At 44.3% G+C, this 14,118-nt stretch overlaps 1 protein-coding gene across 4 annotated transcripts in view; it reads left to right on the top strand.

Moving 5' to 3' along the window:
- Positions 1-14,118, top strand: part of ADAM19 (ADAM metallopeptidase domain 19) — a 92,122-nt gene that overhangs the window by 21,519 nt on the left and 56,485 nt on the right. For all 4 annotated transcript variants that reach the window (XM_086412633.1, XM_086412636.1, XM_086412635.1 and 1 more), the window contains one exon: positions 13,603-13,681. In XM_086412633.1, the coding sequence (XP_086268759.1) occupies positions 13,603-13,681 (79 nt within the window). The remainder of the gene's footprint in view (positions 1-13,602; positions 13,682-14,118) is intronic.

The following is a 14,118-nucleotide window of genomic DNA, read 5'->3' as shown; positions in this document are numbered from 1 at the left end:
GAAAGCTTCCCTAAGGAGGGTTCCTTGGAACTCTGTCTTGTGGGAGCAAGGAGGGGAGGCTTTGGGTGAAGGAGGGAGGAGAGATGAGTGGAAGAATGAGAAAGGAATTCAGACGGAGAAATTAATATATAAATATTTGGTCTGGATCTAGAGGAACCAAAACCGTAGTGCTAATAAACTCTTAGGAATTCAGTATTCCAGCTAGCCAAATCATTGTATTTCAGAAGAGTGGTATGTGGCAGTGGGGAAGGGGTTTCTTGCCCTTCCACAGTTGGGCTACCTGAGGATTTGAGTGACTTAGAGTTTACTTTTTTTTTTTTTTGGTCGTCTTATTTTTGACCTTGAGTTGGGTTCTCTCTTGCTTCTGGTAAAACCACATGGTCAGAGTGGTAGGTATGATATTTTTAGGGAAGAGGCTTGAGGTGCAATTTAAAGCTGAGCTGTATTTCCTACACCTCGATGAGTAGAAGCTCTTTCTCCACCTCTCTCCATTGAAGGGAAATTTGGGGTGAGCTGAATGAATGGAGATGGACCTGGTGGATGGAGCCTTGGCCTGAGAGGGGCTGGTCTAAGGCAAATATAGCTTCTTCCACAACTCAGGGTGGGTGGGTGGGGTCTCCTGAGAAGCTGGGCCTGGAGAACAGGATGCAGATTGATGTATGCCTATGCATTTGGATTTGGGGGATGTGCTTAAAGTCCCACCTTACAGACCTAATTTTTCATCAAGGATGTGCCTAGATTATTCATCCAGATTCTGTGTAAGCTGGAGGATATCTCTGCTCTTCAGCATTTGTGCTTAGGAAATGGAACATGATTATCTGGAGAAGAGTTCTCCTCTATGGGAGGAGGAGGCCAGTTCTGAGGCTTCTGGACTGGTTCTGTCCTGAGATTTAATCTGATTTTAAGAAGGTAACCTTTACTCTTTCTCTATTTAGAACTCAGTGACATACACACACCTTTGGTTAATACCTTGAATACTGAATGAACAGGCTTTTGGGTACCCTGGAGCAAATTGCAGGTCTTGCTCAAACTTACCTGGAAGCAGTTATTGGGTCAGAGAATCCCTGGTTTTACTAACAAGAGTCTCCAGTGTATTGGGCTTCAGTTATGGATTACTCATTGGGAATTCTTAACTTCCTGTCTCTTACTTTCTCTTCCTTCATTTAACAAATACTATGCGTACCAGCTATGTGGCTGGCATTGGGCTTGGTCCTAGGTGTTCCTGGAAGAGTAACAGCAAGCAAGACACTGTCTGCTATCTTGGTGCTTGCTCAGTGGAGGAGAAAGATAAGCCAATCATTACTGACCAGTGTGGGGCATGCTATGATGGGGGGAAGTAGAAGGTACTGTGGGAGCATGGGGAAGGGGACCCTACCCTGGCTCAGGGGTTGGGGAAGCCTTTCAGGAGGAAGTAAAGTAAAAGGAAGAAGTAGGGTGGTGGTAGAGGGGTGGTAGAGTTGGTTTATACAAGGGGGTGAGTTCCACCCAGGGCCAGTAGCAAGAACAAAGGCCTTTGTTGATGATGAAATTAGAAAGCAAGAGGAAGGAAGTGGTCCAGGTGGGTAGGGGAGAGTCCTTGAAGGGCCTTGTCGCCTCCTTAAAAGGGTTGGTGTATATCTTGAGGGCAACAGGAAGCTGACAAAGACGATTTTAATAGCCATATAGTGACAGCATCCAAAGCATGTAAGAAAGATTACTTAGACTGAAGTTTGGAGGATGGATTGAAAGGGGCAAGACTGGCAATAGTAATCAGACCTATTCAAAAAGCTTAGAACCTGAGGGGGAGATGATGGTGATCTAATTTAGGGAAGAAGTTGCAGATACAGGCAAAAGAGGTCAAATTCCAGAGATATTTATAGGGTGGCATCATGGAGACTGAGAGATGGCTTGAATATGAGCTGAGGAAGAGGATGGCTTCCAAGGCCAATCTGAGGTTCCTGACTTGAGAAAGTAGCAGGACAGTGGTTTGAGCCCCAGGGTTTGTCCTTAGCTGGGAGCAGAACCTTGGATAAGCCACTTCTCTTCTCAGATCTTTAGTTTTCCCATTAGTTGAAGGTAATAACCCCTAGTCATCAACTTTGAAGGCTTGTGGTGGTTGGGAATCCACTGATAAAATCTATGTGAAAAGTAGCATCCTATACTCTTTCCATGACCCTAAAAGTCCTGGCAGAAGCGAAGTATGTCCTTACCCTGGTTATCTTTATAATTTGCACTCTTTGTATATAGACTTCCCCCCTTATCTACAATTCTAAGCACTTGGTCTCCCAGGAACTGGTGAGGCTTCGCTGAGAGCCTCCTTGTGGATTCTCAGATTGACTTTTGCTGAAAACAATGATATCATTGAGTGGGTGGAGCTGAGCCAGACTCCTCAGCCAGTTTAAGGAGAATTGGGGTCTTTATGACTTCTGTACTTATGGCTGTCTTCCAGGCCCCTCCGTAGCACCCATGTGCCCCACTGCCCCCTTTTCCTCCTCCTTTCACCCTCCTTGAGGTTACGGGTTTGCAGAAAACTGGCAGTCCCCATGTTTTCTTCTCTTGCATCAGTCTCCCTGGAGAGAGATCCAGATGGGCCACGGGGTAGAATGGCTGTATTATATCAGGCGTGGTTTCTCTTTCCAAGTCCCCCTTCCTGGGAAAGGAAGGACGAGTCTTGGGAAGGGATTCCCTTGGAGAAAGACTGAAGTGCTAGAGAAAGAGGGGCTCTAAGTGTTGGGAGAGATGTTAGATTCCTTGTATGCTAAAAGCTCTTTATCTGGCTTTAATGCTGGATTGGGGGCTTCGGTAAGAATGCAAAGGTAAAACTGGCCTTTCCTTTGTGTGATGACAGGAATATGGCTGTGGAAAAGGAGACCAGCAGTGTTGAGGATGGTGAGTCCCTGACCCCTAGGCAGCTCTTCTTCTCTCTGCTTTCCACACACCCACACTCGTGCACAGGCACCCCTCCTCCAAAGCTGTAGGCAGCTTGTTAGGGGAAATTGGGAGTTGATTGCTGCTCTGGTTTGCAGTAGTTCTAGCAAGGAAGGAAGTTTTTGGCCAGCCCGATAGGTTGTAAAACAGAAACTTGGTTTCTAGGGACCAACTAGTAATATCTACCTTCTGTGTGGCCTGTTGGTGTTTTCAAAGTACTTTCACAGATGGCCTTGGAAAGAAAGAAAAATCAATTTCTGACTACCTGTTCAAGTTCTCAGCTGTAACAAAAGAGATTAGCAAGAGAAAAACAGAAGTTTATTAAAGTGTATACATGGGAGATACCCAGAGAAAAATAAGCGGCAGTTGGCAGTCAGGATTCTGTAGCATCTTCAACAAAAGACAATAAGTTTGTAGAGAGATGGTAGGAAAAAGGAAAGAGGTTTTAGGCTTCTAAAGGCAGTTAACTGTGGGAAGGTAAACATTTGGGAAATGCACGGTAGATAAAGGCTGGTTTGTAACATTTGTTGTGTAGATTGCTCTGGTACCGTCTCCAGGCTGATGGGGCCTAAAACTGTCTCGGATTAGCTTTTGTCTTTCCTGGTAGAGGACCGAGAACTGATGTCTCGTTTTTAGGCAAATGGAAGGAGGACAGGGAACTTTCCTTGTATCTGCTTCTTCTCAGTTGCCTTCAGCTCAAAATGATCCTTTCACTAAAGTTGCACATCCGGGCTGCCATGATCTGCCACCCCTTCAGCCTCCTCTAATCCTCATGAGCGAGTTGCCACGTGGAGGGCAGGAAAGCAGTGCTTGCCTCCTCTGCATCACCTAGCACAGTGCCTGGCACATGATTGGCCTCAGTACATATTTGTGGAATGACTGTTCCAAAGAGGCCCTGCAAGTGCGTGGCCTGAGGTTCTGAAGAGGTACCAAGAGTTCAGAGCAAGTACATGATGAATTCAAGCCGGGAGGGACTTGGCCTTCCTGCGGTCATGTGCCCTGTAGTTTGTACCATATTATGCTGCTTAATAAGCATTCATTGATGAGATTTCATAAACATCCTTCCTCTCTGCCTCCTGGCAGTGTCTGGATGGCCCAACTCTTGGATTATCTACTGCTGATGATTAGCTAACTTTATTTAGACTGATGAGTTTTGAAGCAAAATACAATTGTGTGATGTTGGTAGGTTGCTTTTGTTCTTTTTCAAATTCTACATTGGTGAGAGTAGAGGGTGGGGTGAGGGGAAGCACTGAACAGAGAGCCTGATTATATAAAGATTTTTTTTGTTGCTGTCTGAAATTTATTCACCAATCCCCCTCCTCTCCAAAAACTGCTTTATGAGCAGGGTATGAGGCAATAGAGTGAGGGAGAAGCTGAAGAAGTAAGGCTTGAAAGGGTCTAGGAAGTCGGGTGGTCTCTTCTGGTGCCACCAATGGTGTGTCTCAGTTCCAGTCATTTTCACCAGGTGTCACTCATCTTGAAATTCAATGAAATGAGACCTGAGTGTCCTAGTTTGTTATGACTAACTCCAGGTGACCCAACTCAGCACGAAGCAAGAGGGGAATATTTCTCTAAATGCAAATTTGGCACTGTTTTCATAGGAAAATGGCAGAGATACTGGGCAGTCTAGGATGACACATGTCCACTGTGATCTAGGAAGACTTTCCAAGTTCAAACCTTCTTGACGTGTACATTTGCTGTGATTTGTTCTTTAGCATGCTGAAAAACACTGGGCAAGGTTTATCAAAGTTACTGGGATATTTAATCAGAGCCTAAAAGGGACCAGGAACTCACATTTAGGGCAGGTGCGTTTGTGGTCTTCACTTTTTGTTTGTTTGCTTTTATTCATGGGATGTCCTATCTACTCCCTTTTTCTAAGCATATTTTCAGAGGTCCTGTGGTCTTAGAGGTTTCTTTTCTTCTCTTGCCCCGTGTCTTATCCCCAAAGTTTACTATACAGTTTAACCATTGCCTCTTGCATTGACTTCCCTTTGGGTTAATCTGGTAACTGGTTATTTACCAGAAACTGTTTGCTAATGCACTAGTCACTTTTTTTTTTTTAGCTTTCTCAGAAGTGGTAAACTTCTGAGTAGTACCCCATTTCCCCGAACTCTTCTTATCCAGTTCCCTAAGTGCCTGTATGGGTACTTTACAGGACACTGCAAAACAAACTTATAAACTCTTCTTGAGTGAGCCATGCTGCAGGCCTCTTAGGTCCCTGACAGTTAAGCATCCCCACCCCAAGAGGTCAGCCCTGTTTGCACAGACAGGTTATTCATCGTGGAGGCAGCCAAGAGTGAGGCCTGAAGAGGATTAAATGAAGGCCCTGCTGGCCAAAGGAGTAAACAGTGTTCATCCAAACATCCTTCGGTCAACAGCACAAAAGCCAAACACGGGACCAGGAGCTGGTCGGAGGCTGCCAGGTCTTGTAGGAACTGGGAGAAGATGTAATGAGATGCGATCCGTGAAAAACAGTGTTGATTTAATGCATTCTTTGGACACTTCCTTAATAGGAGGAAAGGCAACATGCTTTGGCTTTACGCCAGGCTTGTGGGTGGCACCATCTTGCTTTGTGGCACTGCTTCTGGAGCTGGCCCTCTGGCAGCCACGATGCTTGATCCAAGTGAGTGAGTGCAGTAGAGGAGATCTCCTACTCTTTACATCAGAAGCAACCTTTGAAGACCCCCCTTCCTTGGTTTTCTGTTCCCTCAAAGAGAAACACCTCTGCTCAAGGAGTGCCTCTGTCTGTGGGCCCCTTATTTGGCTTTAGGTCCTTGCCTTTGGCACGTTGCTTTGTTTCCATTCCTTTGGAGTCAGAGGTGAAATGAGCACTGCTTTGGAAGTCTTGGTTCTGAGACAGATCGAGCTCTCTCCTCCCCTTTTATTTCTTGCTCTTTGAAAACAAAAGACAACAAAACACTACTTACTGAATCTGTTATTTTGCCCCAAATATGGACACTAGCCATTATACTAGAATATCACTCTCTGCTTTTCAAAAGCTCTTCCCAATGTGTGCCTGTCCTGGGTATCACCATTTCCATTTGAGAGAAAGGGAAACTGAGGCTGGGGAGCTTGTGACGTGCTTATTATTACCTCTCTAGTTAAAAAAAATATGAATATAGAAATTTCCAAACATACCCAAAAGGAGAGAGACTAGTATTATTAAAACCTCAGAAACTCATTGTCTTGGTTTGAAAATTACCTGGTTTTACTCCATGTGCCCATATATATGTGTGTGTGCACACAGTCACTTAATTGTGTTCAACTCTTTGTGACCTCATGGACTGTAGCCTACCAGGCTCCTCTGTCCAGGCAAGAATACTGAAGTGGGTTGCCCTTTCCTTCTCTAGATCTTCCTAATCCAGGGATTGAACCCAGGTCTCTTGCATCTCCTGCATTGGCCGGCGAATTCTTTACCAACCGCACCACCTGGGAAGCCCATGTGCACTGCACAGAGCTCAGATCAGATCAGGCGCTCAGTCGTGTCTGACTCTTTGCGACCCCATGAATCACAGCATGCCAGGCCTCCCTGTCCATCACCAACTCCCAGAGTTCACTCACACTCACGTCCATCGAGTCAGTGATGCCATCCAGCCATCTCATCCTCGGTCATCCCCTTCTCCTCCTGCCCCCAATCCCTCCCAGCATCAGAGTCTTTTCCAATGAGTCAACTCTTCGCATAAGGTGGCCAAAGTACTGGAGTTTCAGCTTCAGCATCATTCCTTCCAAAGAAATCCCGGGGCTGATCTCCTTCAGAATGGACTGGTTGGATCTCCTTGCAGTCCAAGGGACTCTCAAGAGTCTCCTCCAACACCACAGTTCAAAAGCATCAATTCTTCGGCCCTCAGCCTTCTTCACAGTCCAACTCTCACATCCATACATGACCACAGGAAAACCATAGCCTTGACTAGTCCTGGAGAAAATGTTAGCAATGATATCGGTAGAAACAAATACTTTATACTTTGCAAAGAGTTCTTTTGCTTTTGTTCATTTTATTAAGCAGATATTCATAGATACTTTTCTAACTTTGTATAACAATTCTATGAAGTAGATTCTATTATTTCCCCATTTTATAGATGAAAAAACTGAGACTCAGAGAGGCTAACTGCTGCTGCTGCTGCTGCTAAGTCGCTTTAGTTGTGTCTGACTCTGTGCGACCCCATAGACGGCAGCCCACCAGGCTCCCCCGTCCCTAGGATTCTCCAGGCAAGAACACTGGAGTGGGTTGCCATTTCCTTCTCCAATGCATGAAAGTGAAAAAATAAAGTGAAGTTGCTCAGTCGTGTCTGACTCTTCGCGACCCCATGGACTGCAGCCCACCAGGCCCCTCCGTCCATGGGATTTTCCAGGCAAGAGTACTGGAGTGGGGTGCCATCACCTTCTCCTAGAGAGGCTAATTAATTTGTCCAAATTCACAGAACTTAAAAATGTCATAGCTAGTATTTTGAATGTATTTTCTCATTTGATCCTGTCAGTGGGGCTATGAGATCATAATTATCACATTGTTTATTTGCTGTCTAGGAAACAGTTTAGGTGGCTCAAGTGAAAACATTTCTTTTTTTCACTAGTGAGCATTTGTCTAAGTTTTATTTATCTAATTAATGAGGGAACCAACAAAATGATAAAACTGGTTTAAAAATTGTATAGATAAGGGAAACATATGTGTATATATACATATATATTTCAATAGTGGACAGAGAATGGTGAGATAACAGTGCTAAATTACATATAAAATTGGTTAATATCCTAGGGGCAATAAAATCATAACCTTGAGGGTTATCTTTTCTGTTAGGTGGAAATCCTTTGCATCGATGTTGTATCTTATTAAGTTTTTACAAGTTAACATCTACTCTTACAGGGTTTTACAAGAGCTGCCTTAATTAATTGTAAATAGTCTTTCAAAGCTACATTTCCCCCCACGGAGTCCAAAGAACCTCAGTCAGGCTTCTCAGAGTCTGCAGTTTGTCAGTGCTCTTGTATAACATTGAAAGGCACCACCATGATCTTTTGCCTCATTTTCAGGGTTTGAAATGACAACTGGAGAGTTCAACTGGTACTGAAACCAACCCTGTCTGGGCCCTGGACTTGCCCTCTAGGCCGGGCTGGTGTCATCTTTAGATTTTGAGAGGGTGCTTTAGGAGGCTAGAAATGAGAAAAAGAATTAAGAATGTTAAAATTGGTACAATGGAGTAGAATTCCCAGAGCCTGAAAAAGCATCACCTGGAAAAACTATTAAAAAAATAGATTTCTGAGACCTTCTCTAGAGACATAAATTCCCAGCCTGGGGTTTTATATTTTTCCACAGCATTTCCGGGTGGTGTTGTGTTACTGTGGCGAGTCCCATAATGACGGCATTAGGAATATGAGTGAGAAATGAAAGAGCCTGTGTCATCAGCACCACAGGTGGATGGGGTAAGGGTGCAGCTCCCCCAGAGAGGAGAAGAGGGACCAGCACAGCTTACCTGCCAAGCACTGCCAGTGTGTAAGTGCCCCAGTACTCCTGAAAGAGCCAGATACGAAACGAGACCTGGGAGAAGGAGGTGTCAGTAAAAACAGCCACTGGGATGAGCAGACTAATATTTGTTTATGCTGAGCTTGTCTGGGTAGCTTGTTTTTCAAGGTAGTTTGGAAATTGTTATCACTTTATCTTCACTGATTTGCTTATCTATGGTAGCAAGGTAGGGGGATTGAACTCAGGAAGATGTTTTGCAAATTTGTTTTAGTCCTGTCACTTCTCTTTTCCCAGAAGGAGTTTTAGAGAAACTTAGTTCTCTAAGTTTCTAAGAAGAAGTTTCTTAGAAGTTTCGAAGAAGCATTTGAAATTGGTCTGACAAGTCCATAGCCTTTAAGGGCTTCCCTGGTGGCTCAGTGGTAAAGAATCTGCCTGCCAAGCAGGCGATGTAAGAGTTTGATCCCTTGGTGGGGAAGATCCCCTGGAGAAGGCTACTCCCTCCAGTATTCTTGCTGGGAGAATCCCATGGACAGAGGAGCCTGGCGGGCTGCAGTCCACAGGGTCGCAAAGAGTCTACACAGCTTAGCGACTAAACAATAACATATAATCATTAAAGGGACAGTTCTGGATTTGAGGGCTGTGAGCCTTGGAAAAGGTGAGTCAGGGCTGTTGCAACTGCAGCGTGTTTGGGGTCTGGTCGAGTGTACAGTTTCCAGGCCACCATGTGCAATTCTGTTGTCCTTCTCTGAAGAGTGACCTTACATTTTATGTCCAGTAGTTGGAGGACAGTTTATTTTCCCAGTTGGGTTTCAGAAGATGCAAAGAGTCAGGAGATTGCTTGAGGACTTTGGGGCCAGGGCAGCCAGGGTTCCTCCCAAAGTGAGCACTGTAGTGAGCCTTGGGATGGTGTGTAATCTCTGCCTGCCAATGGGCTTGTGAGCCCCGAAGGCAGGGGTGGGAGGCACTTCTTCAGAAACTGCTTTTCCATCAAAGCCAGAAAAAGGAGGGGGCGGGGTGGGAAATCTTGGACAGTCCTTCTCTCTTCCTGGACGCACATCACTCACAACTCGTTTCCTGAAAAACCTAATACACTCCAGTGGTGAGAGACGGCTTCCTGCAGATCTGCTGAGCCAGCCCCTTGTCAGAGAGGAGATGAGAACAAGATGTGGTTGGAGAAGAAATAGCTGGGCTGAGCTGGGCTGCTCAGGGGCTCTGCGGCCCCGTCTCTGAGGGGATCGTCTTTGGTGCTTAGAGCAGTGCCAAGGTACCACCTGGGCATGGGGGCATAGATGGGCCTAGCTTGGGGGCATTGGGGAGCATTTAAAAGCAGGGTTTTATGAATCAGTACAATTGCACAGATGGTAGTGATGAAACATGACCCTTCCTTTTGCTTCTAGAAGGAAGGATGACCTTCCTGGCTAATATTGCAACCCGATTTGGGGAAAGGATTATTGAGAAAAAAAAGCAACTGAAATAGCGCTGAAGTCCTTACATGTCCATCCTCTTTATCTTGCCCTGTGCTTTGCTACCCCTTTTCTCTTCTCTGCATATATTCTCACATCTAAGAGCCAGGAGCCTCCTTTTTGTGGCATCACATGTTCTCAAAACTGCTGTCATCACCATGAAATTGTTCCTTGGACTACTGCTGACAATGTTTTCATTTTATGCTTCTGCTTTCTAATATGCTTTTTCCTCCCTTGGAGAAGGAAATGGCAACCCACTCCAGTAATCTTGCCTGGAGAATTCTATAGACAGAGGAGCCTGGCAGGCTACAGTCCATGGGGTTGCAAAGAGTCAGGCACGACTGAGCAACTATCACTCAGCTATCACTTCTAATAGAGACAGAGAAAACAGCTGCTTAAAAAGTGGTCTGGTCGAACAGACTTGGCTTTGAAACCTGCCTCTGACGCTGTGCTGTGACAGCTTGGACAAGTTACAGGTCTTGAGGTCGCAGTGTCCTCAGAGGTATGTTGTGAAGGTGAAATGATTTCATACTTAAATAAATACACATGAGCTATTTTGATGGCAACTTTTTGGGGTTTCTTTAGCTCAGAAAGATACAGGGTGCGATGGATGAGACAGGTGGATATTTCTGAAGTTTGCCTGCCTTAAAAATATGTTGCAAACTTGCGGTCTAGGGTAGTGGTTCTGCATGAGAATCATTCAAAGAGTTATTACAATAGATGACTGGGCTCCAGTATCAGTTTCTGTGATCTTCAGGCCATCTGGGATGAGGCCGGGCAATCTGCATTGTTTTTTTTTTTTTTTTTAAACAATCTGCATTTTAAACTAGTTCCTAGGTGATGCTGATGCTGTTGATCCTGAAAAGGGCAGTTAGGTGGAAGAATTGTTTCGTGTAGACTCAGAAGACAGAATGAGGCCAGTGGGTACAGATTACAGAGAAAGGTAGCTTTTGGTTCAATGTAACAACTTTCTCTAACTACTGTATGTGGTCAGGAATGGAGTGGGTGGTCTGGAGATGTTCAGTGCAGGATGGCTATTTGGCAGATTTCTATACAAGGTAAAGGATTCATTTGTTTGTTCATTTATCCATTCATCCACTTTTTCACAGAATAAACCTGCCTGGTGCTAGGAGCTGAGGAGAAGCCTTGAACAAGGCAGCCGTGTGCTCCCTGCTCTCAAGGAACACATAGTCTAGCCAGTTTGGCTTAATGATTCTTGAGGTCTCTCTCAATGCTGAGGCTCTGAGTGACAGAGGCAGAACCTCAGAACAAGGAGGTGTAGAAAGATGCTCACCGTTCTGAGGACATGTGGCTGAGAACCGACAAGAATTTGGACTCCTCTGAGGTTGTCTGGATTGCTCTCTTTTTTGGATCATCCTGGTGTTACTAGATGAACATTCCACCCCACCCCTCAACTCCCAAGATGTAGAAGAGGCTGAGGATGTGTTTCCAGGAGTGCACTTACTGTGGGAACATTCACGTCTGGCACCCGGAATGAACCATTAGATTCTGAACTCCTGACTGGCCGTCCATTATGCAGTCTGTGAAGTAGACCACAGAAATGAGCTGCAGGAATGAGCTCATTGTTTTCTCGCCTCTTTCAAGTGATACACTGGGAAGTTAATGGCTGGGGGGAGTTGGAAGGAAATAGGTAAATTCCGCCAGTTTTTCTCAGTTCTTCCCATCACAATCCCTGTTGAAAGCAATTGTGATAATCACTAACGTTTCCTGAGCTCCACTCTGAGCCAGGCCTGATTTTAAGTTCTTTTCATGCATTATGTCATTTTACTCTGATGACAAGTCTGTTGAGCAGAAGGGTTTTTGCAGAAGAGGAAACAGAGGTTCAGAGAGGTAAAGTAACTCCCTCCTGGCTATAGAGATAGTAAATGTCAGAGCAGGGGCTGAAGCTTAGTCTCTCAGATTCCACACCATGCCCTAAGCTCTTAGCATGCTCAGTGACTACCTCCTTCACTCACTCATTCATTCATTCAGGAATTAGTTAACACATCCTTCCTTTGAGTGAATGTTAAGCATCGGTATATACCGGTGAGCAAACAGCTTGGCCTGTGTCCTGGGGCTTAGAGTTTATCTCCTTCAGACAAATGAGTGACTCTTCCCTTAGATCCTTGGCTGGTTAGATGTTAAGGAGAAAGAGGAAGAAAGAATCTGGCGATTTAGCTACTGACCCAAACTTGCCATGTAAATTGGAGTTTCTCTACACAAACTAGGTTTTCTGCTTTGCTTTGTTTTTACATCTCCCTGTTGGGTTTCTTTTCTTCTTGTTCAAGGCTGGATGTTGAAGGGCCTGATATTGTGCAGGAGAAGATCTTTGTGGCATTTGCCTTCTGACTATGCTCTGGGGGCGGAGGGGAATCTGAGAGTCTGGAGTCCCAGAACTTAGAGCTGGAAGTGACTCTGGAGTGACCCTAGAAACCCTCTTCAGTGACCCTGTCTTGTGGGAAATGTCACCTCTTACAAAACCAGGGTGGTCCCTGAGGATTCCTTTGGCTTTCTGTGCTGGCATCAGCTTGTATTTTTTTCTTTTTTAAAAGGCAGTTTCAAATTAGATTTTCCATTTTCAAAATAAACACATGATAATTATTTTTTTAAATCAACCAGTTTTTCAGAAATATACAGCTTACATTGTGAACATCTTCTGTAATCCCCTGAGATCACTACCACTACCGATAGGCATGTCCTCCTCCAGCTATTGTCAATGCATGCCCTAGGGTATACTGCTATTAGTTTTTCATTTAAAGGGATTTTAAAAGTACATACTTTCCTGGAATTTTTCTTTATCTGACTCCATTTTAAACATCTTTCCATAGTAAAAGATATAGATCCACTTAATTCTTTTTTGTTAGACTCCAATTTTTAATGATGCCTTCCATTAAAAACCATTTTGCTTCCTGACCTCGATTTTCTTTAGATTCATTCTGCTTTTAATGTGGCTGAACTAGTTGAAGAATCCATTTGGCATTTTTAGTTCTCTTTTAACTTTCAGAGAAATTCTAAAGCCTCATTCGGGGGTCACCTTGCCTTGGGCGAGGGATTCTTAACCTCAGCTTCTAGAGGTCTGTAACAGGAGAGAAACCAACATCCAGTTTTAGAAAGGAAAAAAAAAGAAATATTGAAAAGGCAACACATAGTACCAGGTCACAGGAAATCTGAACCATTAGGTCTCATAAAAGATGGGCAAAGGAAACTTCCAGAATCCTTGTAGCAGGAACAAGGAGCAGATAAATAGCTCCCATCTGTTACGTTCTTGCAGCATTACTCCATTGGCTTGGCTTGCACAATGGGCCAAGGCTAGGTAAGATTCCTTGATTGTCAGTCTTAACAAAACCTGCAACAGGGAGGAGGGATTCCCTTAAAGAATGGTTGGTGTGCTGATACCAAAAGTTAGTGGATGTGCTGGGAAAATAATCAATTAAGGTATACAGTAGGGTCCATAGACCCTGGGAAATTCTGTGAGTGTGTTTACACGTGATCTTCCCAGGACCCAGAACAAATTAAGATCTAATATCACTGCTTTGGTGGTCAGCAGCATCTGGTTGTGGCTGAATTAACTGATGATCCCAGTGAACACAAAATTCATAACAAACTTCATTCTGTTTATCTTTTTATTCCTTAAGCCCTTCCATAACGCTGCCCTATTCCTTCTGCATGGAGATGCTTGGGGGTGGTTCTACCAGGTTCAGTTAGAATCTCTGGCTACTGTTCACAGGAGGGTAAAGTCTATCTTCTAAGGAGACAAATGTCTTTTTTTATTCTATTCAGGCACCTTTTTGCTCCAGCCTACACAGAAACGTGTTATACTCCAAGTGGCGATGCTCAAACCACCACCCTGAAATCCGAGGTAAGTTCAGATCAACACTTTATCTCCCAGGCAGCTTCCCTGTCCCAACCCCACCCCTAGGAAGCCAGGAGAGAAGCTCAGTGGAGACAATGCCTCCTCTTAAGGAACTGATTCCCTGATTGAGATCCAGGGAATGAGCAGGAAAAACAACATACGAATTTGTTGTTTCATGGATTTATAACGCTTTGCTGGCTAAAAAGGTGAAATAAACCATATTTTAAGCTTATTGCATCTGATTAAAATTGATACAAATCACTGTATTACCCACTTCCTAACAAAAATATAAGTAAAAGAAATGATTTCCCAGTCAGGTGTTAGTTGCTTTTTCATATGGGTAGGTAAAGTTTTGTGATCTGCTTTGTCAGTGTGAGTTTACGATGTGAAGATTTTCTTATTTTGCTGCTATTTTCATATTGGCTATTTTTCTCCCTCAAAGT

Source organism: Bos grunniens, chromosome 7, assembly GCF_055505025.1.
Source record: "Bos grunniens cultivar Pamir isolate PY7600 chromosome 7, Bosgru_T2T1.0, whole genome shotgun sequence".
Classification (NCBI taxonomy): domain Eukaryota; kingdom Metazoa; phylum Chordata; class Mammalia; order Artiodactyla; family Bovidae; genus Bos; species Bos grunniens.
Note: the sequence above shows the minus strand (reverse complement) of the source record. Positions and strands in the feature narration are given on the sequence as shown.